Source organism: Falco punctatus (assembly GCF_963210335.1).
Source record: "Falco punctatus genome assembly, chromosome: 4".
NCBI lineage: Eukaryota > Metazoa > Chordata > Aves > Falconiformes > Falconidae > Falco > Falco punctatus.
This window is the reverse complement of record NC_137583.1, coordinates 20,122,385-20,149,192: the sequence shown is the minus strand read 5'-3', so window position 1 is coordinate 20,149,192 and position 26,808 is coordinate 20,122,385. Positions and strand designations below refer to the sequence as shown.

The 26,808-nt window shown below is 41.0% G+C and overlaps 1 protein-coding gene across 1 annotated transcript; it reads right to left on the bottom strand.

Annotated features, from left to right (window-relative positions):
- Positions 1-23: 23 nt before the first annotated feature.
- Positions 24-26,231, bottom strand: GXYLT2 (glucoside xylosyltransferase 2). The gene is made up of 7 exons (XM_080382616.1): positions 24,426-26,231; positions 16,633-16,822; positions 16,304-16,435; positions 9,627-9,878; positions 8,513-8,636; positions 5,101-5,273; positions 24-4,357 (listed from the first exon to the last, which is right to left on the bottom strand). Exons 1-7 carry the CDS (start codon positions 24,638-24,640, stop codon positions 4,175-4,177), a joined length of 1,269 nt encoding a protein of 422 aa, XP_080238742.1. The 5' UTR covers positions 24,641-26,231; the 3' UTR covers positions 24-4,174.
- Between the last annotated feature and the right edge of the window lie 577 nt (positions 26,232-26,808).

The following is a 26,808-nucleotide window of genomic DNA, read 5'->3' as shown; positions in this document are numbered from 1 at the left end:
AGAAATCTATCATAACACAGAGCGTGCTTAAAACTTCATTTATTTGTACTGTAAGCCAAAGGATCTTAACACAGAAATGCACTGCTAGGCCTCCTTGGGAGCTATAAACAATTGGTGCACTTGTCAAGTAAAAATACACAAGCAATTAAATGATTGAGAAAAGGTACAGAATTCTTTACACACACGCGCTCTTGTTGTGTACACACACACACACACAGACACACAGAGCAGTTTCCAGTTTCCACCTGTAAGCGAAATGATAGCAGGGCTATCTAAGCCTGCTTTGTAATAGGCAGGCAAATAGCCTAGAAAAACTCTCACATTATATAAATGATGCAACAAAATGCTTCCCACTCGGGCAGTTCTTTGTTGTACAACGCGCACTGGTAGCCTGACACTTTATTAAATGGCTTTGGGCTAAATGGAGGTGCTCAGCAGCTCTTAATATAAAGCCCCTATTTATCTATCTTCAGCAAGTTCAAGTATAATGTAGCAAATTTAAAACCTGAATATTTGACGCTGGTACAGCAAGGACTTGGTTACATGCTGAACTTTATGCATTGCATAGAAGCTTACTGACTACACAGGCAAAATTCAGAGTATCAAACGTTTGCTGGGTTAGGGCTTGTGTTCAGACAACCCCCGCGCAGTTGTCTGGGCCATACCCTGCTGTTCCTTTCTCAGTGTGAAAGGTGATTCTTTCCCTTTGTTATCCATACATTCCGCATGCTGGAGCTTCTGTTCATTTAAAGAAAACTATTTTCGTTTCCCCCCTGTGTTGTGCTGCTGCTGCTCAAGGTGTTACGTTAGCAAAGGTGTTTTGGTTACATAATACCATTGGAAGTAACTAAAATACATGACAGGAAGGGGAAATGAGGGTATAAAGTCTATATAAATATTTACACATCCCATTATTAAAATAAATGAAGGCTAATTAGCAAGGAATTAGCCACAAGTATAAAATACAAAATGAATTAGAACTGATTCCTAAATAAGACTAATATTAGAATCAACTACTGTTAAAACCAAAATATAACATGGTTTTGGAAGCTGGAATATAAATTAATAATTCTAACAGCAACAACAAAAAAAAGAAGTTACATAATTGTTTTAAAACACTTTGGAGTACTTACATTATAGCTTTTTTCCTCAGAAAAAAAAGCACAGCAGGGGGGAACCTCCCCCATTCTTCCTGCAAGTTGATATTACGTTAACAAAAATGTTCATGTTAAAGCATATACTTCATATATTTTAATAGCTGTTGAGAACATAACACAGTTCTTTCTAAGCATAATTTAGCACCTCTTGTAAACATAAAAAGCACTGTTTTAATCTCTAATCATTTTATATGCAGTAATGCCTTTGTTTTGTAATGAATTCCATTCCTTCATTTTAATGTGCCCATAGTTGCAGGGTTCTGCTGAATCATAGCTTACACAATCGCAGCCTCCTAAACTTCAGAGACTCAGCAGCAGAGTTGCAACTGTCTGGGCAACAAGACTTTTGCTCTGCAACTCTGTGTGGCTTGTAGATACCACAGAAATGAGGAATTTGAGTGCCCAGCATGCATCTCATTGAGCCTCATTTGACCTACAATCAAGCTTCACCCTGATATTTGAAAATACAGACCAAAAGCAAGCTAATATTTTTTCTAAGTTCTCAGCATTGCTAGTCTAAAAGGTCTACCTATCACATGTTAGGCTTACATTATCTTAATCTTTTTAAAAGAACATGCTTAATTTTCCTTCATTGCCTTCTGAAGTCTTCAATGTTCATTTGGGTTACATTTTCAAACTTTTCTCTGTAGCTAGAAGCATACTGTTCTTTTTAAGTGGCAACTAAAACTTCAGCTGAAATAGAAAATACTTAGGCAAGTTGGAGAGGCAGCAAGATCTACACTGAAGTTTAAACGCCTTTCTGGGTCTTGGGCTTTCAATCAAAATAAACACAGAGCTGCCTCTATCCTTTGCATGTCAATTTATGCTTATGTGGCAAACACTGTCAGATAACCAAGCTGAGTCACAAACACGAACGAATTAGAATTTGCAGCACGCAGAGGCGCAAACAACAGACATTTCTGTCTGTCCTGCCTGTGAGGACTGGCACAGACCAGCAGTGAAGTTGCTAGGACCAGGATGACATGGCCTGTGTTCCAAGCCTCTATCTCTTCACACCTCCTCTGCTCAGATGACTCTGTAGCAATGCTGTTTGCCACGCTGTGTCGTTCACCCAGCACGCTTACGGATGCGTCACAGACATTTTCACACTTCAGTGTTTGGGAAAAGTTTGTCAGCACCTCATCCTGTGTACAGGCTGTTTATCTGGCAGCCTGAGACGCCAGCAAGGCCTGCGTTTTCCCTCCTCTCATGAGCTGCCACACAAGGAGAGAGGAAAGTTCAAGCTAAAAGGACTTCTTTTTGGAGTCTGTTTTCTTATGAAGCTGTGTACTGGTCCTGACTGGAGAGAGTAGAAACCCCCAAAACTGCAATTCTTCAGAATTCCTACTTTTTAACTTAGGAAATACATGCTTTCCCTCATCCACACACCCCAAATATTTCTCTCTCATAAACATACAGGATATATGATCTGTATCGGTTTTCCTTCCATTAATCATGTATCTCACCCTCCGCACCCCTCTCCTACTTTGCCTATTAAACGTAAAAGTGATTAGTTCCAAGTAATGGCTGATTTTTTTTGCTGAACAGACTTGAAATGCAAGATCATTTTCTCTGCTGTTTTCCTCAAGCGCTCACCTACACACACCCCTCAGGGCTCACACTTAGAAAATGCCCTCTGGGAGTCCGCTCAGGTATCACTGCTCTTTAAGAGGGTCCTCACCTTCAGTTCCCCAGTGACTTGTCCCAAGACCTTTCAGCTTCTGCAAGTTTTAGTAAGCTCTTGTCTGTGCATATCATAAGATGATCATCATACTTGCGAAATCTAAACTAAATGAAGTATTTTAAATAAACATCAAAGCCATCTTGTATCCTCTTTCACTTTGAGGTTATTCATTATGATCCTAGCATAAAACTCAGCTTCCAGGAACAAAAGAGCCAGGCAGAAATAGATTTCTGTGCCGCCGGCTTCTGGTGAAGCAGAAAAGAGGAGTCAGAGGCAGCATTTGCAGTCTCCCAACACAGGGATGGAAGAATGGTTGTCAGTGGCATATCACTGTTACTGTGGTGTAAATAGCAATTAAAGAGACTTAATTAAAGAGGAAAACAGATCAACAGTACCTGTTTTCGTACTCTTCATTCACAACCTTCTTGGACTGTGTCTGATGTAATTAGCATTTCCAAGATAGGGAATACTTTCTTAAAACTGTAAGAGACTGGAGGGGAAGACCACAACTGTATTTCACGGAAGAAAGGATCCTTTTGCTCCATTAGCTGTGCGGGTGCCACAGCTTCCACTGCATCCCCCTCCCATTACTTGTACATAGTTTTGCTATTTATGCTGTAATTGTTTTCCTTCTAATTCCTGCATGAGAAGCCCTCATAAAACTACTGAGGAGCAAACGGGAAAAATGACAGTCACTAGGCAAAAAGTGCTGTAAAATACAAAGTGAAGAGGCACTTCTATTCCCCTAATCTTTTTAAGTAAGAGAAATCTTCGGTCCTACATGTGAAGAATAGCAGGTAATAAACCTTCAGACAGAAGTGCAAGTTTAAGGAAGTCCTTTCCCTTTGCTTTAGTAGATTTTAACTCATCCTATCGCGAGTGATCTTTTCTGTAATTCAGCATTCTCATGGTAGTCAAGAATTTATGCCCTACCATCTCAAGTTACATACCCCACATTACGTAGCTCAAACCATAACTTCTCTGTCAAGCCTAAGGTCAGTACAAGCTTTTGCAGAACTTCAAAAATAGTTACAGTGAATACAGCTGTACTTAAACAAATAAACTAAAGTCATCAAATAAAGTGAGACTCATCACCTCTCCCTGCTGCAACTAAGAGTAAACAAACACAGGAAGAGAACAGAAGACCTAATAAAGGACAGTTCAGGTAGACTTTGAGAATTTCCTCTGGTTTGGCAATTTCAGGGGTTATTAGGAAATCAGATAAGGAAAATACTTTAATTCTGAGTTTCAGTAAAGGAGTTCATACTCTTCCTTTATATGCTTCACAAGATGGGATGCAAGAATTAAAAACTCTGTAAAAATATAGCTACATTTAGTATCTGTGGTTGGCCCCCAAGTAGACAATGACACGATTTTCATACACCTTCTTCATAGTTTTCTCAATTTGCTTCAAAAATACTTGTGGAATTCTCCCACATAAAGTGTGCACTGTATCCAGAAATTTAGACTGCAGAGGGTAGTACAAAGACTGGAAGAGATTGTCTTCAAATGGGAACTAAAGAAAAGAAAAAAAAAGATTAATTTTCACTAGCTATAAAATGGCATTTCAAAAGTTTCTGTAAGATAAAACCTTATATAGGTTGGCAATGACTTGGCCCTCACCTTCCCAAAGCATCATCAAAGCCTATCAACTTAAAACACTGGTCTGCTTGACAGTGCTTGCTTTCAGAAAAGTGTGTCAGAGTGTATTACCCAAAACAGCCAACCTCTCAGAAACCGTACTTCTAGAGTCTGTATTTAAAGAAGGATTACTAACACAGGGGTACTGTTATGAAACGGATATTATTAGAGCGTGGACTTGTACATGTACAACATTCAAAGTGGATATATGGATTGTGCCTGTACACAGGCTTCTGCCTTCCACATGCCCAGAGGCTCCAGGTGCTCAGGGAGGACAAGCTTTCATTGGGTATTTATGGACCGGAGTTGCAGTACCACCAGGAAGAACTCCATTCAGACACTTTTCTTCTGCCTCCAGCACCACAGAAAAGCAATTTATCAGCTTTTTGATTAGAAGTTTACTATAAAGTGAAGGAAGATCATTTAAACTACCTCAAATACACACATGCAGTCAAACAGGAGAGGTGAAAGCAACCTTGTCATTTTGTGTCTGATGGATATACATAAAGCGCAACTATGCTCAGCCTGATCTGCTGGAAGAGCAATCTGAGTGACCCAGTTAAAGTGGTAATCTACATTGAAATAAAACAACTGCCTCTGTTGAGCTAGAAGACTTACATCACGTATCACTTCATAGAGTGCCTTGAATGTAGGCTGTTTTTCATCGTGGAAGACACCTCTATTGCCATGCAGAATAGAGACACCTTCTTCTTCTGCACCTTTACAGTTGCTTCCGTACATACAGTGATCAGGCCGGTAGTTCCACTGACATGGGAACACATAGAGACACTCTGACAATGTTGGTCAGGGAAGAGAAAAAAAAGACACATCAAACAAGAGTTACAACAAATTAAACTGTGTTTCTATAAAAAAGCTGGGACTGATGATCAGAAAAAATTCGGTTACTTCTTTTGCAAATATCCCAGCTAGATGGAGAAACTTCTTTTCCTCAGAGGATGACTATACAAAGCTTGGCACTGACCTGAACTAACAGAAAGAGAGGGCAACACAACTGGGTTCAAACATAAACCAAGCAAGGATTTTACAAAGCTAAAAATGCCAGAATTAAACCCAGAGAGTATGCACCAGGTGGCACTATCTAGGGTCCTCTGCCCTAGCAAGAAGTTTCTGGAGCTACAGAAATGAGAAGGGAAGCACACATAGTGGTGAGGGTTATGCAAAACCCTGAATCCTGCTGGAGACAGCATGAGAAAATTTGCAAAGTATACACAGTGCTTGCTGCTGGAGCTTTCACTGAGGTTATGATAATCTGTTATACTGACAGCAGAACATAAGAGGTTGTGTATTTTATCCACAGTCCTTCTAAGGGTTGTCATCCATTAATTTCACAGGTCTACGTTATTTAAAGATGAGCCTAATTTCTCAAATGGGCTTGTAACTTCCTGTCTCCTACTGATATTTTTTTTAAAACTTTCTCTGTGCACCCACAGCATTTGCAATATGCTTAAAATAAATCATGCCAGTCCCTGTGACCTTTTTGCTTCAGAAATGGAGTACAGTGAATCATTGCACAGTGCTGGCAGGTCACATCAGGAGCACTGAAGACTGAATTCTTCACTTGGCCTTTCCTAGCTTCCCAGGAAGTCTGCAGCTGGTCCTGTGTGGTTCTTGAAGAAGTAGGAGAAAAAGTTTCTGAAATTTTTCCTCCCTTAAGGCCTCTCTATCAGGAGACTTCTCCAGAAAGGATAGATTTTTAAGGGGTTTCCATTCAGTCTGACCTGTCACACACCTGGAATTGCTCCCCAGTGTTGCTAAAAGGACAGGAAGAGCAGTAATGCCTGATCCAAACCCTGTTACAGTTAATGAGGATCCTTTCCGTAACCCTGAATAGATGTTTGCAGGTACAGCTCATCAGCAGGTCACCGTGGGGCGAGGATGTCATCAGGTGCTTACTGGGTTTCATACATGTCACCTGAGTATTCTTGGTTGTCTCCCCACTGTGATGTTTCTGTGCATTTTTGCTGTCACAGCTGGAGTCAAACCCTAGCTGCTCTGTGAGCCTTCAGATCCATTAATCATCAGAACAGTCTTCAGAGATGGGAGGAAAGGGGGCCTCTCTTGAGGCCCCAGGTAACACAGTTCCATGTATTTTTAAGCCAACACACTGCATCTATAAAAAGCCACCTGCAGCAGTCTTGACTGATTCCTTCCCAGGCCAGTCTCAACAACCCAGCAGTTTAAAACCTCGGGAAAGACTAGTTTTGTGTTTTAATTGTATCCAGTTCTTTTGTTGCCTTTTCTTGTGCAGTCTGATGTTACGTAATTTGTAAACAATTATTTACCAGTTACAAGCAAGAGACAGACTATGGTGCAGAAAGAAAGTCTCAATATGTGGATTTCATAGAGAATACTCTCATCACAGAATTAAATTATTTTTGCAATCTTTGGGTTTTTTCCTCTGCACTGAAGTTAGCAGCTTGAGTTTGACTTCACAACTAATCTGATTTCATCATTTTCTTCCTTTGGTAGACCCTATTCCCATAATATTAATTTTGTTTTGGTAATTAATTTATCATTTCATAATGAAGATTTCTTCCACTTTATTTTCCCTAGGCTCGAGGGCAATACATGGTGTACCAGGGACACTGATGTCTGACATCTGTCTGCAGTAAACAGATGTTAGCTTATTGCTTTGCTTTTGCTCTCTCCTTTCATTTGCCTGGATTTGGGTATATCCAATTACGTACCCTATGACTCCTTAGAGAAAAAGAAAAGGGAACAGAATAAATAAAGATAAATCCAAACTTATTCCGTTAAGATCACTTGAGGGAATACAAGGTCACATAGGAAACAAAGTAAAGCAAATAAGAATGAATACTTAACATCCATTTAGAAGCATGAATAAGGTTCTCATCTTCTTTGGGAAGCACATACTATGCTACAACTTTGAAATCCTCGCATTTCTCAGATGTTACTGTTTTCAGAAGTGCCTGAAGTCATTTCTCTGTGATCAGTGCAAAATACTTACAAGGGGCTGAATTTCCAGAAACTGTCTCAGCACTTGTGGAAAAAGGCACACCCTTTTAAAATAAAGATACCTAAACTTGCCAGTTCCTTGGAAACACACACTTAGGAGAATACAACTCCAATTCAAGAAGAAACAAAGGACAAGTCAAGAATATTACAAGTTGTTTACAGAGGCATTGTGCAAGAGTGATAGACAGGAATCAAATACGACGTTTTGCTGGGCTGACAAGGTCATACAACATTGGTCATATCCTGGTCCATGCTAGGATGGGTGGGTTATGCCATCTCTTCCTTGAGAACAAGGTTTTGAGAGACTTGAAGTCCTCCACAGCTCCTCACACAGAATACAGAAGAGTAGAAAACACACAAATCTAAGCAGCAGAATAGATGACATTATCCTATTGCCTGCTGAGGCTGGATCGTTCAGCTGAGAGGCTGGATCATTCAGCTGAGAGGCTGGATCATTCAGCTGAGAGGCTGGATCATTCAGCTGAGAGGCTGGATGCATCCTTCTCAAAAAGTAACATTGAGTAAAGGAGAAAAAGTAGGAAGGGAAACAGTTTTAGCAGAGATATTCCAATGGCTGTGTCTATTTTCTATTAGCTTTGTTACTCATTTGCATCAATTCAGCTGAATTTCCGAAAAATAGAGCATAGGTTTTCAGAAAGTTTTCCAATTTCACATTCCTATAAATACCTGAAACAAAAACATTTTTTCAGCTAGGCCGTGGTGCAGTGGCACTCTTAAGCACGTACACACCTTAAACTTCATTCCTGCATTTCATCATTGATGTTATTCCGCCTTATTTTCCCAGAATCTCCAGAAAAAAGATTTACTTATTCAATGGAACCAAGTCTGAGTTCCACTACCTGCACCATTTTCAGAAGTATTTTCATAGGTTGTAAATCCTAGGTGTACTTACATTAATATCATGCCAGAGTACATTATGCATATTATAAATAACTAATAGCACTTTTAAAAAAATTCAAGTTCAAGAAATTTTCTTAACACAGATAATCATGACTCAAGAATCATTACTTACCTGGGTTAAAGTAAAAAATTATATTTAGTAAATCCTGGTCTCCCCATGTAATATAGTTTTTGTACTTTTGATATAATGGATATAACATTTCCTCCCAAGTCAAACCACTTGGTATCATGCTGTTCTGCAGAGCAGAAAAACAGAAGCAATGGGTTAATACTGTGAACAGTGATGTCATAAACGACTCAGAGTGCGACACCCACATATTAGGAAGTCTGCTAAGCTATGTCAGATACCTAAGTGAAAAACGAAAAACTTCCAGGAAATGTTAGACCTGGACAGGACTGGAACGGCAGAGCTGACTGTGCTCCTGTTTATCTAAACAGGAAAGGACGGTCTCCTGGGTCTAGCTCTGATGTCAGCTCCTGCTATTCACAATCTTCCTATTCTGAGCAACAGGAGGGAGAAAAACTGGAAAAGTGGAAAAATGCAGTGACAAGGTGAAAACTGAGATACAGAAGTGAGGAAAAAAGCAGACTAAAAATTACCTTCCGTGTGAATTATGATATTAAGAGCAAGGGCTTTTGTTACTCAAATCATTCCTATAGCAGTATAGGAAACCCCTGGCCTTGACTAAGGAACAAGACCACTTGGGGTAAATGAAGTTTTTAAAGAGATTAGAGAATATGTGCTCAATGAAACAAATAAAGATTTTACAAGTCATGCCTTTCACAAAAGAGGGGAGATGTCAGATGTCAATGAAAATGTTTCCTTCTGATTTATATCAATTCATGGAATCACTTGATCTGCAGCAGGATACAAATTTCTCTAGTTAATTAGATCAAGCTTTCCAATTTTAAAAACAACACAGTGACTGCACCGAAGATCCCCGAGTTTATTCTTTCATGTATCTTTCAAGGGAAGATGAAACGTGGAAAGAGCCATTTTCATTACTGCTAACAGAGTGCTTCATCTGGCAAGTTCTTAGTCCTCCAGCCTCCTGAGGAAGTTTTACTTGTTTTAATAATAATTTTCACTGTAAATGCATTTAGTACCCAATTACATATATTTTAAATTTTTCATATTCTTTATACTAAAACTTTATGTAATTTTATACTAAGATGTGAAAAACACATAAAACATTAGTTTCTGCAACAGCTGTATTTCTTCTCACCTTGAACTGAGTGTTGCGTATCCGTGTTAAATTCATTAGCATCACTCCAGAATTGACTCCAGTTGTCCCATAATAAGGGTGACGCGCAAATCGACTATACCAGCCAATCTTTGGTATTTCGTGTTCTGGGGCCATAGCAGCTAGCTGTGTTGAGTTGAACTCTTTCAGGATGTGCCAGATGTCATCGATGGGCCTCAGAAAGAGAACATCAGTGTCCACATAAAGGAGAGAATCCACATCCTTTAAAATGACCTTTTGGGTTTGCACAGTAAGAGAAAGAGATGAAAAAGAAATAACAAACAGGAAGATTATTGGCAAAATTTTAAACTGATAGATTGAAAGAGGTTATTGATTTATCAGCTAAATGTAATTACACATAAGAAGAGCAGTTATCAGGTTATTGGCTTGTTGTTTGTTTTGTTTGGGTTGGTTTGTTGTTGTTGTTTGGTTATTGTTTGGGTTTTTTCCAAACTACACAGCAAAACAGCTACCAAATTACAGAAGCTGGATTCTAAACTTCATACAACAGTAATCCACTGAGCTCTCAAAAATACCTGCAAGGGCTATTCAGTATCAGTTCAGAAATAGAATGCAAAGAATATATATTTACAAAGCTTTGTCAGTTCTTTTCAAGATGCCTAAGTGGTGAAACATATAGCTTCTTCCATAGTCAGCAAGGGTAAGTTAGTATAACAGAATACTTTTCATCTCCATTTAGTATCATGTTTCCTTATAAGTTTCTAATGACTGGTTTTCCTATTACAACCTTGTGGTCCTAGGAGACTTATATTCAGTATTAATATATACAGATATTTCACATTAATTAAGAAAACTATTGATCACAAAAATGTATATGCATCCTGCTGAAGACCAAAATTTACTTGGTAAATACAAATGTCATATTAAAACTTATCAGGTCAGATTCTGATCTCTGTTATCAGACTCTGTATCAAGAATAACCACAGTAAAGTTAGTCAAGTCAGAATGGTGTAAACTGTTAAGTTAGATCCAAGATATTTAATCTGTTCTTGTGGACAATGTTCCCCCTTGTGGCTATCCAAATCCTTACATGCTCATTCATTAATTTTTGTAGGGCAAATTATATATATTATACCAACAGTCCAAGAAAACTCCCTTGATGTTTGCACCAGCTATTTCTAAGGCTGTTTTTTAAGGAATAAATATCATTAGCTAAAGCTGACCATCAGTTTCAACTGTGGTTTTATTGCTGCTCTTCATTATTTCCTAGAACTGTCCAAAAATTCCTGATGGACTAGAATTTTCTTACTTTGGTCTCAGCCAAAAGCCCTATTTCTCTCCTTTCTCTGAAAAGCAAATCCAAAAGGCTATTGATTTTCACCATGTTACAGAACAGAACAATCACTCTGTTATCCATTTGCAATGATACTAATGACAAACTCTCCTATTTATGCGGGTAACAACAAATTCCAATAAAGAACTTGAATTTTACATAAATTGAAATGTATTGTGACTGAAGATTACCTATGAAATAGATTGAACAACATTAAGATTTTGAACAAGGTGGTGGTAGTGAAATTACATTTAAGCACGTTCAACAGGCAACACAGAGATACTAAATCCATGAGTACTGACTTAAATGAGATTTTTCACCTGAATGAACACTTTGGGATTCAGACTGACATTTAACCAAGTTTAACAAATCCCTGAGCTATATTTCTGACATGATAATTACATGTTCTTCCTAACAGCAATACAAGCAGGAGAAGGCAAGTGCCTCTGTATTTTAAACAAAAGTTCTGTTTACAAGAAACTAAGTAAACAAGTCCAACACAATCCAGATCACGCTGCTGGATGGAAGGTTATAACAATACCTCATTTTTCCACAAAAAGTACAAAACAGCATGTGGAGATATCAATAAATCAGTGACACAAATAATTCAATAACACATAAAGAGCTCAGAGGTAAATATTTGCACGTATTAGATATCCTAGAGTCCAGTACTTAAAAACAAACAAACAAACAACAAACCAACCACAAAAAAAACCACAACCAAGTAAAAAAGACAGCTACTTTAAGAGTAAAACAGCAAAAGACAGAGAGCTGAAAAGAAGAAAGGGGCTTTCAGCTTAAGGATATCCTGGATATTGTATATTATTCTGCAGCACCTAGGAGCCCTAATTCATACAGACCTACTATATGACATCATATAAAATCAAAATATATTGGGAGGGAGAAAATATTCACCCCAAAATTTAGTTGGAGACAGGAGATGACACATGACTACAAAGAGAGCAGAAGCTGCTAGACTTTGCCCGAGGCATCCACAGCACACTGTACACCACATAATATTTTTTCTAAGGGTGCCCTGTTCAGGCGTTTGCCAATAGAGAGTTAAGGGGGAGGTTTAATGGGCTCATACAGGCACTCCTCCCAAGCGTAAGTGACAGCCTGGGCACTGCTTCTTCCAGCAGAAAACTGTTCTTTCAGCAAACTTAAATATACACAATTTACTGTAACGTTATTTTTGCATTTTTATTTTAATTGTAATCCACTTACAATGGACGGTAATAATTTCCCTATATATAACAGGATTCAGGCAGGTATTTCAGTTCTTTGTGAAGTGGGTGCCTACCAGCATTTGACCCCACACTTTCCATCTTGTATTCCTCCACTCAGGCTTCACATGCTCTTCCTTTCTGGTTTGTCGTAAGATTCTCCCCTCTCCTGTGTCTGAGGTGTTGCCCCACAGTGACACTTAACAGGCTAAAAGAAGAGCTCTGGTACTTCCTTTAAGCCCTTTCACACTTTCCTCTTTCACATGTGAAGAGTTAAGACTTATTTTAAGCCTACACAGGCCAGTTTGAATTGATCACATCCCCTTCTGGCAATGCATTTCACTTCACCTTGGGTAGGAGAATTTAATTTCAGAAACTGTGTCTGCAAGAGTTCTGTGCATAACTCCCAGGATTTCAGTGGAGTTACACACTGGGGATAAACTTCATTTAAATAACTCTGGCATTCCCAGTGTCCCATAGCTTTCAGGTAGCTCTGTTCCCAAACTAAATAAAAGTTTTCAAAATAATACATTCGACTTTACACAGCCCTTAAAACAATATTTAGCTTTTACTTATTCAAAAGCATACAAGAAGAGACAATGAATTTTTGACTCTGCTGATTTTCAATGTCAAAACCAGGTGAGCATGGGCGCAAGGCAAGCTTGTGGTCCAAGGGACCTTGCTCCAGCTTGCTCTGCCTGAACCAGATGCTGCACAGCTCAGGCTGGGAGTGCACCGAGCCTGCCAGCAGGGCTAACCATAGGGACATGACTGCAGGTTAAAAATGACATGCATCTGACCTGGAGCATAAGCAATGCAAGACTGTGTCTGGTAGTCCGAGTTCATGCTTACTAGCACAAACCATGTAGACATACCTGACAGACTGTGATTTTTGAAAAGAATGGTCAGGAATATGGCTTGTCTGCACTTGTGTTCCTCCTCCCTCAACAGGCGCTTACAGCTAGAAGTGTGATCTTTTTTTTGCAGCTACATAAAGTATTCTTAGCAAATCTGTCAAAAAGTTCTGCACAGAACTGACTATATTTAGCCTGACACTTCACTTAAATACTCAATTATCTATAATTTGATTTCACAACTTCTGTCTCCATAGATTCTCCCTGTGTTAGCAAGGTTGGCAAGTAATAACACACTATTGTGTAAACACATATTGGTGTATTGTGAAGCTGTGCTACCTAATGGTTTGTACCGGCTAGCGTGGCAGTTTATCAGAGCTTTATCCAAAATCAGTGACAAATCACAAATCTTGATGCTAACGTAGCAGTACCAAGAAGTCAAATTACTAAAGTCAATTGTAGCAAGCAATTAACTCAATTTACAACAGAGATGGAGACTTTTATCTAGATAAGGTCCTGGCATCTATTCCCAGTGCTGCCACTAATCCACTGGGTTGGATACTTCAGTGTACTCCAGAGGACAGCTATAATACAGGGATATTGCTAATCTACCTTAAAAGCTCTTCAGTAGATTAAGTGTTTTGAGAAGGGCTCTAAATGTTAGTTACTATTAGAACTGAAATAATCCAAAAATCCCTTAAGCATTTCATATAGCTCCAAAACAGCAATATAGAGACAGCTGCAAGCCAGCTCTCTGGTATGCAACATTCGTGAGAACAGAAGAGTTTTTCACCTGGTGTCTTAACAACCATGTTAGTGTTACAGAACAGTTTCAAGGGATTGCTGAGAGCATTACCTTCCTAGTTTATTTTTAAAGTTTCATTTTGTGCTCATGTTAAGATCCACATCTCTCTTATTCTGTCTTTGCAAATCCCATTGATGGTTTTATCATAGTAGACTGCAGCAAGAGGTTTAGACTTGTGAGATTACATGGAGGCTCAATGTACTTTCCCTGCATATAAGTGGCAAACACGATCAGATGTCACTGAATGCCTCTACAAAATGCAGGATGCCACATGATCTGTCCTTAATATTTTAGCAACCCAAGTAGATTGATCAAACTGGGAATGTGTACATCAACCTGTTACCCAGGACAAAACAGAACCCTACTACAAGCTGCAGGATCACATCCCAGAGCTAAGCTTTATCAGTGAGTAAAACCATCAAAAGATTCTTCAATTTTCCCTTAACACATTCCTCATACCCTCCTGTCCACTTTCACATGCCTGCTGGTGCTGCAGAAGACAGATTTCTTTGGCAGGAGAGGCACTTGTGAATCAAAGACTTGCATTCCACTCAGGCTTAGCATTATCAGGAGCAAGACAATTTGCACAACTGAGAGCTAAACAGCTGATAAACTCAACTACTGCTCTCCTGGGTCCTCCCCATATCCAGTCACACTTTATGCCACGGTAAGGGAAAATGCTTAGTACAGGGAAGGATAAGAAAAAAAGGATAGATATCCTGCTGGCATTTATTTAAAATAAAAGTCAAAATAGTTCTCTAAACAGTTAACACTAGAAATCCTCTGCTCCCACTGTGTGTGGACCAGATTTCTACAGCATTGTCTCATTCAAATGGAATATCAAAACCTAGTTATTAAGCACTGAGAAAAATAATGGTGGCTGAAATCACCCAGAAACAGCCCATGGTTCTGTCAGCCTTCAAACCTGAGTACCAAAGTCCAACTGGACACTTGCCACTTCAGCCATTACTACAACTTGTTTACTTATCCACATCAACTTAGTGTCAGCTGCAACTACTCTCAGACAACCCCTCCTACTCGAAGCCATAAACCTCAGCCTGACCACACACAACATTTTGCAACTGCCCCAAGAGAAACAAACATTTACAGTTCAGGCTGCCTCCTAGTTTTGCTAAGACAACATGCAACAGTCTAATATTCTTTACAAGAAGTAACTGGAGAACTGTCATGGCAACGTGCAAGTGACAAAAAAGGAAGCAAAAAAGCACTGCCCAGCCTAAAGGAATCAGCATGAATACATAACCATTTTCTGTCATCAGAAGGGTGCTGACAAATAAAAGTGAAACTGTTTCTGTGAATGACAGTCTACCAAAATGACAAAAAATACTACCGAAATATGAACAGAGAATTGTGTTTACCCAGTGAAAACAAGCCCATCTGAGTACATACTTACAAACAATCTGTACTGAACAAGCTAATGCTTAGAGATTATTTTCCAGGTGATACAAATATTTACTCAGGGAAGAGAGGATCCCTGCTGAAGCTGGAGTTACTTTCAGCCCATCTGGCCTTTGTGCATTTGATAGTCTAACCCTAAAAGGCAGATAAACAGAACTGCTGACAGCACATATTTTCTCACATATGTATTCATAGTCTATGTATCTGGATGTGCAGCTGTCTCCTGATTGTTTCCATCTGAGAAAGTAAAGATTTCTTTGTGTGTCCCCCCATTTCTCATAAGACAGCAATGAAGAAATCTGGATCATGTGAATAGCATGTCACTTTATTGGAGCCACCCCCAATCAACAGCAACACACAAGATATTTTTGATAGATGATCTCAATTCCACAGGAATCGCTTTATGCAAAAGTTCATTCAATTTCTGATATTTCTGCATATGCAACATTGTTATCAACACCTTCCTTCTCTCCAGCAACCTTAAATATCTTCCAAGTTTATGACACTAAGTATTATACAGCAAAGAATACAACTTTTCAGTGAATCTGAAGATCCCATCACACACGGGGCTCTTGTATGAAATCTGACTTGGAGCACATTGGAATTCTCTCCTTAAGGGCAGATCTGACAGTGTTGGAGAAAGAAATAAAACTCAAGGAAAAGGGACTGCTGAAAGCATCAGTCTAAGGGCTAACATATGGAAAGGGAGATACCAGGTACAGATAATATGATGACTGCACACCAAGAGGAATGTTATTTATGGAAGGCATGCAACATCTACCCTGAAAAGAGTTCTCGCATCGACTCTTAGGAGTCCAAGAGGCTAATGGAACTAGAGACAAATAAGAAACACACATCCTTTGTTAGCAGGAGAAAAAAGCAGGGCTGGATTTCTGTTTTTGTTTGGTTGGGGTTTTTTTAAGTGGCTAAAGCACAGACTAAAATATCTTTAAGCAGATGTTTCAGCCTGAAAATAATTTTAATGTTATACCAGTAAAGTTTCCTTTCTGTGGAATTAACCTTTTCTTGAAGCAACGTACTCAGAAATCCAGGTGCCTTACCGGAAGAAAAAGGCGCTGGGCAGCACATGGTTTGAATAACTTTTTCCATTCCTGAGCATTTCCTACAGAGAAGGTTATTGGGTAAATGTTGTGTTGAAACTTCTTTGTATATGAGGAAGGCCATTCCTTTAACTGAAAGACATGGGGGAAGGAATTAGACACTACACATTATATAGCTTTTTCTAGGGAAAAAAAACATGCATAAGGAATTTACAAACAATATGCAGCAGAAAAAGTGCTTAAGTTGCTACTTGTTGACATCAATGTAATTTTTCTCAGAGATTTGTGACTTACAACTCATTCATTTAGCAAATGACAATGAAACTCACCTTCTTCTCAAATTCAGGCTTAAGGGAGTCCTCAGAAAAAATGTGAAAACAGAGCCTCCTGTTGCTAAAGAGAACTGCTGATTTCAGCATGATTAGCGTCTCTTCCAGCCGGTCCCCACATGCCACCACTGCCAGATGCATGCATTGCAAAGATGAAGGCTCTTTTGAATGTTTCTGGTCTCCAGGCTTCCTGAAAATTCATGAACAGGCATATAAAAAATACTGAGGTAGACATTAAGAGAATCCTGCATTAGCAGATTCCATGGCTTTTTTCTTCCCCTTCATTTTCTAAGGGTTCAAAAGTTTTTTTCTGACTAGGTATCCACAGAACATGCAAGTGGCATGCCAATTTTTGTCAATGATACAAATCAGGAGCGTTAAAATTACAACACAATGAAATATGCCATTTTCAGAAATTTTCTGGTTACTCCTATGGTTTTGGATTTGCATAAATCACTGCACTACATACACAGATGAAACTAATTCAATAGCACCTCAAACCAGACAGCAGCTTTCTCTGTGCAAATGACAAGCTTTTTTTCCCAGCTTAGAGGTTATGAAGCCAGAACGGACTTATTACAACCTAGCCAACTTTCTAACACAATGCAGATCACAGAACTTCATTACTAGGCTCCTAATGGTTAGACGGGAAGAAGACATCCATACCTTAAAAAAATATCTATTCCATCCATATGTAAATTATTCTAACAGTTAATTAATTTTGCTATTAAAAGTGCATGCCTTAATCCTGGCCTGAAGGTGTTGGCATAGTTTCAAAGGACTGCTCTCCATTTCACTTGATGGAATCCCTGAGATTTTTCTAAAACAGAGATTTTTAAAACCAAACATATTCACATGTCCCAGGCGGATCAGACTGGCCCTTGTCTGCTTGTGGAATATAAACTATAAATTTTTCACTTAGCACCCATCTGTGCGGGCTTTAAATAAATTCCAGCTAGACTACAAGGGAATCTGCATGTAAAAGGCACACTGAAGCTACTTGCTTGCCAGAAAAATCAGGGTTCTTTTGGGGAGTTGAAAACATTTTGAAAATATGGCCTTTTGGGTTTGTGTGTGTGTCCCCATCAGTATGGAGGTAAAAATCACAACCTCCAGGAATGCTTCCTCCGTATTGCATTGACATTCCAACACAAATAACATTTCTACTCCATTACATGGATGTGTGCTGTCAAAGCGACTAAAAGTACAAGCATCATAATCAGTATTGGAGAGTTCAAAGGGCTAATCATAGATCACTACCAGTTCTTGACATATCACTGAACAGAGGACATCAATCCTTGCCTCTTTTCAATTCACAGTGCACACAATTACATACATACAATTACTCAGTAAAGTTAATACTAGAAACAAAAGTTCTAAATAGAGAGAAAAATGAGTTATAAAGCTGCCATCTTTTTTCCAGACATTAAAATGCTGCTCTGTGTAACAGCAGCATTCTATACTATGGAGTAGCCCACCTCTGTATTAAGGAATACCAGCCAATGATACTTTACTAACTATAAAAAGCAACATGTTTCATTAAGGGTTTAAAGTCTTAGGCTTTAGCCTTAATTAAACTCCAATTTCATCGGTGTATAAATAATGGAATACTACATCTATGTGAAATGGTATTTACTTTCCAACCTATTAGTGTAAAAACCACTGAATTATTGAAGTGAATAATTAGCTGCTCACACAGATCCCCTTTCCCCCCTTCTCCCTATCTGTTTAATGTTTCCTCTTAATTGAGTCTCTAAATCAAGCCATATGCAGGATGAGAACTGCTTTGATACAGCTTGTGGCAATGGAATTCACTGGGAGAGGGACTAAACTCTAAGCTTTTATTGAAACATTTCAAAACTCAACACCAAAGCACTAAGCTTTTCTTTGCAATTTTAGCTACAGTGAACTCTCCATTATGCAGCTATTTTGTAGTGAAAAATCCAGTATATGCAGACAACCGCTACCAACGAACAGCCTCGGCGGAAGCAACTCTCCATGAAAGCAGAATGCCCTGCAAGCCCATGACAGCTACAGATGAACAAGAGACATGCTGTCTGCCAACACAGACACACACACACGCCCAGCCCCAGAGTGTGGAGAAGAAAGCTGAGCCTTGGAGATAAAGAATTATGAGTTGTGAAGGCCTAGGCTGAAACGAGTTCAGGAGCCTGCAATGCCCTAAGTAGGAATAAGAATTTCCGAGGAAAGGAGCATGAGGTAGTATTTGAACTACCTCAGTAGTAGTCCAGGACACTGAAGGCAAGTTAGTGAGGGAAGCAGCAACGAGGTACAGAAGAATGTTGGGACACAATATTTTGCATTTTTTTGTAAGTAGGAAAACTAAAGGGCTATGAAAACAAAGGCAAGCTGGAAAGGGAGATAAAAGTGTGCCACAGCAGGATACATTTCACAGCAATTTCAGTTAGCTTTTACAAGATCACTACTATTATCCAGAAGTCTGAAAAGTGGTAGGTGTAAAGGCAATGGCAAACTGCTAGGAAGGCAAATGAGCAGATTACAGCAAAGAGCATCACAACTCCCCTTCCCTCCTCTGCTAATACATGCTGGTACATACATGCAAAGAAGAATGGAAGGGACTGGGAGAAATAACATTGGGATGAAAGGTTATTCCTTAAAGATCTGCAGCATCCAACCAAAACAGTTCCAATTTGACCAACACCATCTAGGATGCTTCATCCTCACATAGAATACATGGCTATGCTGGCTTATCCGGACCCCCTCTTGAAAATAAGAGGGCCTCCACCATGTGTCATCAGAGACAAAGTGGAGGTTAGAACTTGGCTTATACCTGTGAAGCAGCTACTTCATTTCTACCGGAGTAGGTCGGGCTGGGCACCAAGACCCTCCTCATTCAAGCAAACTTGCAGCTTAATGAAAGGCCTTCTTTAACCTGAGGTTTCAGATAAAGTTAAGGTACACACTGAACTATGCATCGATACAATGTATCTCCTCTAATAGTAAATGTTTGTTTATCCTGCAGTTACCAGTGGCTGAGCAAGCATACTGGGAAACTAGGACTTCTCTGAAACACTGCCTGCTCAGATGTTCCTAGACAATACAAAAGGAAGATGAAAGGTGTGTACTTTGTTTTTAAAGGTTCATACTTTGTTTTAAAGGCTGGAGTACATTAATAACTGGTAAACTGTACAAAGGATACAATTTGTAACATAGAATAAAAAACAGCTGGCAAGCGAGAAAGAACATACTGCTAGGTTATCAACCTAAGATATCGATAGGCTTTTGACATAGTAAAGATTTCAGGCAGTAGTTGAAAGGTGGGTGAGCACCATTTTTGGCTCTATTTCAGCAAGTCAGCTGCTGAAAAGCTTTGGGTGAGTCAGTAATTCTTTATGCTTTAGTTGTCCTACCTGTAAAATGGAAACAGCTGTTACAGTAGTAATAGTTACCTACCTCAAGAGACTTCCAAGCACATTAAAAAGTACATAGGTCCACACAGTGTACTACAATCATTAATAGTAACCTGTTCTTGCTAACATTCATATGTGCATTCATTCATTTATAGTTCAACTTATTGGTTATGGATCGAGTCTATAATTGGATTTCATAACCTAAATTAAATGTTCAAATGCATGTAAAACAATAGTGACCTGGGCTTTAAAGTTTAATGTGTTTGACAAGAACAAATAAAGAAACTATATACACAAGGTCTTTGTTGCCTTGTTATCTGTCTTCTAATTTCAGTACAGAAATGTAGCTTGTTGGTATATTATACATCTATCTTACTTAACATGTCCAACTCTGTGCTCTGTTCCCTGTTTTACCTATTTGTTCAGAGAAAATTGCTTCCTGCTGTCCCTTACCTGCTGTTGTCCTATTATTATGTGTCTTTAAAATTAAGCACTGTTGCCTAAGATTAAGAGCTACAGAAAGCATCAGGAAATCCTTGCAGAATACATCCTTATTAAACAGCTGAAGGCAGACTTGATAATACGTAGCACATTAAAATGTTTATAGCAAAGGCCTTCCAACAATACAGACCAACTCCCACCCAGTTGCCCAATGGTATTTTGTTTACTCCATACACTTTTTTCCTGACAGGCATGGGTATTGACACAGCAGAAGAAGCCTGAGTGCTCAAGCACAATAGTGTACATTTCTAGGTCTTAAAGTTTAGATTACATGCAATTTTCTTATTAGTCACAGCCAAAGTGTCTCAAACGTAATTAACCCAAAACCTGTCTACATCAATCTGGATCCATTCAAAATAATGCATTCCCATCTCATTACAGCGCCTGCTAATCTATTCAAGTGTTCAAATTTATTCCTGAGAGAAAGGTAATGCATGCAGATTCTTACAAAATGCAATATAGTTGTTAGTTTTTAAAACCTTCTTCATATTATGATCTCATTTACTCTTGCAGCCTAAACAAGGTTAGATTTAGACATTGTATCAGAACTGGTGATTCACTAAATAGGCTCCTTTCCCAACAGTCAACACTGAGTCAATGTCCCAACAGTCACTCAATTATATGAAACACATTATCTCACACACTTTAAAATATAAATTACATGTTTCTAAACAAAGTTTTCTCACTTCAATGCAGTTGCACAAAACTGACTGTGGCTGCTGACCATCAAAAACTTGTTCAAGTTTCAGCCTCCTTCTACTGCTCAGTGAAAGGGGAGAAAACCACTGAAAACTAGAATGAATGTTTGTATCTTTTCCTTTCCTTTATCCTTTTATTCCTTTTCCTTTTATCAAGTGAGTTCTTTGTTAGACAAGTTATGAGCTCTTCGGGCCTTCAGCATGTTATTATAGGCCATCAAACTCAAGCCAAACTCATGTGCACACAGGCTGCAAAGAAAGAAGTATCTTGACAGGTTGCCATATAAGACATGTTTTGCTTTGGAAAAGTTACTTCCAGGGAACTAAATGTGCTGGCAAAGGTTCACTTCCCGAGCCTTGCCACGCTGGTTTAATAGAAAGTGTGGCCACATCTGCCCTTCAAATGTAAAATAACCCTTTTGCTTTTTGATACTCTGTACACATTGGTTTGGCATGTACTTAGAATTCTTCATATAAAAAAAATCTTACTGAAGGCATAGGACTCGCCACTTCCAAGAGGAAGGATCAGTAAAACCACCGTCAAAAATCAGTTTTCACTGCTAACCAGAAACTCAAATGCAATGCTCATCTATGTTTGTCAAAATTATCTAATGACCAAAGCAGGACACATGAATGTATTTACTAATAATTGCTAGGTACCAGCCAGCTGAATTGCAACTAAATTAAGGTTTTATCATGTATTAATACTCACATTAAAAGAAACCTGCACTTCTTAAAACTTAAAAACTAATGTCTTCTATCATTATCATGTGACTACAAAAAGTGGTATTGCAAAATCCCACTTAAAATACCATTCACCTTGCCTCCAACATGACTAATTCTTATAAAGCGAATACATATCCTAGATAATGCTTCTGATTACTTCTGAGTTCAGCCCAAAGTCTGCATCCTTCTGACAAGACTACACAAATCAACTTGGCAAAACTGAAAACTTTTTACATTCACATAGAGAAAATTTTACTGAGGTTATCTGAATCAATTGTGCAGTCTACATATAAGTACATATACCATGATCGGTTCACAAGTTCTTACACAGTCATAATCAGATTTTTTATTATCCTGAAGGAATATGAAAAGATCATATATGATCTCTCACATCAAATAAAGAAAATAATCTTCCTTTGCTCATGAGGAGTAACTAAAATAATCATTATTTGTATTATAGGAATGAATAGGCAGTAACAACCCTGATTCAGCATGTTACGTTGAATGTGCTTTACTGTGAGCATATGCATACACAAAGCCTATCAAATCAATGGGAACACTCACTCCTTGAGTTAATAACTTGTTAAATCATTGTTTCTTCCACTCCAGATTCCAGCCCCACAGAAACAGCCTCACACTGCTTTCAGTGTATCTTGGATTAGGCTTTTTAAGCAGATTCCACCACCTGATGCCTTCACTGTGCGAGTGTGGATGCAATTCATTCCAGAATGGCACACGTTGGTGGGTATTTCTGCCCTTCCAAGAAGACTGGCATCTGTTTGACTTTGACCACATTATGTCACACTGCCACCCCCCCACTCCCCCCCAATTTTTTTTTTATGGATGCCCTCACCTACATAAATTTTATTTTACTAGAATCTTTCAGCAAGGGACAGAACTGGACCCACAGAATCGTGCTTCTCAGTTATACAAACTCCTGCTAGTGCCAACAGTGCGGGATCATGCCGTGCCAGCAGATGTGAGGGGGGGGGGGGGGGGGGGAACCAACCACCAAACCTCACAAAAACAAACAAAAAAATTTGAAGAAAAGGCATGGTTTAAATACAGCATTCCTCTCTTTTGGGTTTTTTGTTGTTGTTGTTGTTGTGTTGTAGACCTTGTAAAAAGTACTTGCAAAGTCAACAAATAATAGAAAAGTTAGATAACGTCAAATTTTGGAACATGAAGATGCTCATTGAAATGGAACAGTTGTTTACACTCTAGCAATTTCATACTTTCTGGGCTCGTTCCTTCAGTGTTCTTCTTGATTTCCATGATACTCGCAGAGATATGCCTTAAAGAAAAATGACTTCAGGAGGTACAGTTGCTAGTGGAAATAATCCTGCTTTAATACATGCATTTGAATTCTGTCCATGATCCATTCTCAGCCACAGTAAACATCTCTTGCATTCAGTAGGGTAACAATGCTCATAAGAAACCAACTGCTTTAATAAGTTAAGGAATAAGAGCTCAAAACCCAGGAATAGTCTTTCATTCAGAACATCTCTGTGAAATCATGAACCAAAGACACAAAGACATACCAAGTTAATTAGATATATGAGGTCACACTGACCATAATATAGTTGGAATGCAAAGGGGAAAACAGCCCTCCACCCACCAAAAGCACCCTGCCCTATCTTTTTCTGAAGCAATTAGTTTTTAAAAAATATTCTGCCCGTAAGGCACTGAAAGAGGAAACACACCACACCACGATTTTAAACTCTTTTTTAAAGTTCTGCTATATTAATTTACATATAAAAAGCATTCAAAACAAAAAGATCAAGAGCTTTAAATCCACTGGTGCCTTGCAGTTCGGAACATGGTAGTTCCGCACAGAAATACCCAGGCACCTTCCCTGCAACATTAATGAAAAATTCGCAGAAGCACAGCTCCCGAGGCTGACAGCAGCTCCTCACGGACTCCAGCCAGCGAGTACCACAGTCCCCACGTCAGCCTCCAAAACAAGGCCAAAACTAATGGAAATGCAGCTATTTCAGAGGCCGCCCTCACACAGGCACGCAGAGGAGGTATCATCCTGCTCGGACGTGGGGACCAGAAGCGGAGGTAAGACCTCCACGCACTTTCATGGCATCTCTGGCAACCATGCTCCAAGTGAAAACACACAGGAAAGTTTGTCCTTCTCAAGCCAGAGCAGTTGGCACGAAGGTTTCTGATCACCAGCCACACGCGGAGACGAGGGGAAGGAGATCTGGGAAAGGGAAGGACGAGGTGGCAAAGGGACACAGGGGAGCGGCCACAGCCGAGGGGACCCACGGGGCGGGAGGGCCCGGGCACGCGTGGGGCTGGGGCACGCCTGACAGCCGGCAGGCTCCAGCGGCCGGGCCGGAGGTTGGCAGGAGGGACCCGTCGGGCTCCCCCGCCGAGGGCAAAGACCGGGGGGGCGGTCGCGCGTGGGGCGCCGGACGGTCACGCGTGGGCCGGGCGAACTTCCGCGTCCCGCAGCCGGCACCGTTACCTGGCGCTGGCGAGTTTCCCCCGGGCAGGGCTCCTCCGCGGCGGGCTGCGGCTGGGCCGCGGCTGGCGGCGGGCGAGCGGCGCGGCGGGGCGGGCGGGCGCGGAGGGCGCGGGCGGCGGGCGCGGGGGCGCGGCGGCGCTGCCCGCCAGCAGATAGAGCAGCAGCAGGCTGCCGAGGCACAGTAGCGCCGCGGCCACCTTGCAGGAGAGCCGCATAGTGCGGGAGGTTAGGGCGCGGGGCGCGCCGCCCGCCCGCCGCTCAGCCCGCCCGCCGCCGACATCGCCCGCGGCCCGGCGCGGGGACGTGGCCGCCGAGCCCCGGCCCGGCTCCCGGCAGCGGGGGCGGGGCGCGCCCTACCGTACTCTCTGGACTAGCGGCCCCCGCCAGGGGGGGCCAGCCTGCCGCCGCACGGGCCCGGGGCGCCGCGCCGGGACGCCCAGCTCGCCGCAGCGCTCGCCCGCTGGCCGCAGAACCTCTGGGAGACGGCCCGCAGGCAGAGGTTACGGGGCCGCGGAGGCTCAGAACGAGTCTCGCTGCTAAATAACGCCGGTCAAGCAGCGTTTCCGCGTTGCAGGAAGGAACGCTGCCGGCAGGCTGCGCGACTCACGGGTACCCTCCCTTTCCGCGCCCCGCGGAGACCCCGGCCTGATGCGATGTGCGGGGCTGGGAGAGCGCAAGTGTGTGCGGAGGGGTGCTCAGGGAGCGGTGAGCCAAAAGGCTGGTCTCCGCAGCGTGTTTCACCTGAGGTGCCACAGGCACACGGCTGTGCATCCCTCCACCTCGCAGCCTCCGGCCATCACCTGCCTACACACCAGCCCGGTCACACCTGCTACTGCACCGCGGTAAACAGCATCACTTGTAAGAGCAGTGAGGGAACAGAGCCGCTCACTTACCTTGGGGGGCTTTGAACTTGTCCTCAAATGACTGGCCTTAGCCCGTCTTCTGTGCCGCATCAACAGAGATTGCAACGCTGTGAATTTCACAGAAATAAGTCCTGCTTAGATCCATAACCTGATTTATGACCTTTAAACGTACAGCATGACAGAAATACAAGCTATATTGCTGCTCCATGGAGCTGGAGCAGAAACGGTGAGAAGAATGGAGATACCAACCTGGGAATGGGGAAAGCAGAGCCCCCCACGTCCCTCATGGTGTCAGTACTGGAAGCGAGCTAGACTGCGTGGTGGTCTCAGCCCCAAGGACAGCCCTGCAGCGCGGTGACCTCACACCGCTGGCCCACACTGGAGAAAGGCCATGGAGCTGATGCCCAGCGTAGCTCTCAGCATGTCCCTCACCTCTGTGGAAGTGTGCTCTCCGCAGGGCTATTTCATCTGTTTTAAACAAATAAATGCTCAGTTCTACAACTGTCCTGTGAAGGCTGAAGTCACAGTGCTGAGAGAAAGTGTTACATTTCAGACAAGTAACTACACAGGCTGCGAGGACAAAGTCTCCTGAACAAGAGATCGACATACTGATGTGTGGAATCGAACGCTACAACTCGAGGAGAGTTATAATGCGGGTATGTTTGTTTATTACGGCGCCGCGTGCAAGGGGGATCGCTCCTCCTAACTTGCACACCGCTTCAACAAGCAGTCCGATATTTATTACACAAACTTATGCATATACATAAGGTTTTCGAACAGTCAGCATCTCCTCCGTCTGACGCCTCTACAAGATGTACTTTTCATCTCCTTGGTCAGTTACCTGAAGTTTTTATCTTTGCACACATTAGCAGTCTTTGTTATTTAGTTTCTGTTATCTTAAAACATCTGCTAACTAACGATTAGTCCTTCCTTATTGTCCACTCTAAACAATCAAGCTAATCTGGTTTTTATCTGTATCAGCATGATCCCCAGGCGGGGGGGATCCATCTTCATTGGGGTGGGGGCCTTTTGAGTAGGAAGTTGCTGATCTCCTACTACCTCCATTATTTTACCTTGTTTTATTTTCTTTTAGCAGTTAGCACGTCCTCGTCAGAAGGCTCCTTATTGACATTCTTGTTGAGCTCATCTACATCGGTACTAATTGTCCCTTCTCGAAATGCGAAGTGCTAAGCTTCGCTCTTTCTCGGGTGTTAATGTTTCTGTTATCTATGTAGCTTCAGTCTGCAACAGAGTTCTAGGTTTTTCACTATATCAATACTGTAAATGATGGATGTCCTGCAAAAGGGGTGAACCTCCAGCTGCACAGCTTACTCTGTAAGGGCAGGTTTACTTTTAGGATAAATCTTCCTCGAGCTGGTCCTTTGCTACTTAAATGGCATTCACTTGGCAGTGAAACTATGCAGCCTGGCCATTTTATGCTGCTGTCACCACATGCCTTCAATAGTGGTGTCCCAAAAAGTCCTTTGCCTTAGTATCAGTGAAAATGCAATGAATGATTA

Excerpts from the sequence above, each read along its gene's own strand:
- GXYLT2 (XM_080382616.1), bottom strand. The coding sequence starts at position 24,640 with ATGCGGCTCTCCTGCAAGGTGGCCGCGGCGCTACTGTGCCTCGGCAGC. Across the intron at positions 9,879-16,303 it reads CCCAGCGCCTTTTTCTTCCG|GTCATTTTAAAGGATGTGGA; the intron begins GTAAGGCACCTG and ends CAAACCCAAAAG. Across the intron at positions 8,637-9,626 it reads TACGCAACACTCAGTTCAAG|AACAGCATGATACCAAGTGG; the intron begins GTGAGAAGAAAT and ends TCTGCTCTGCAG.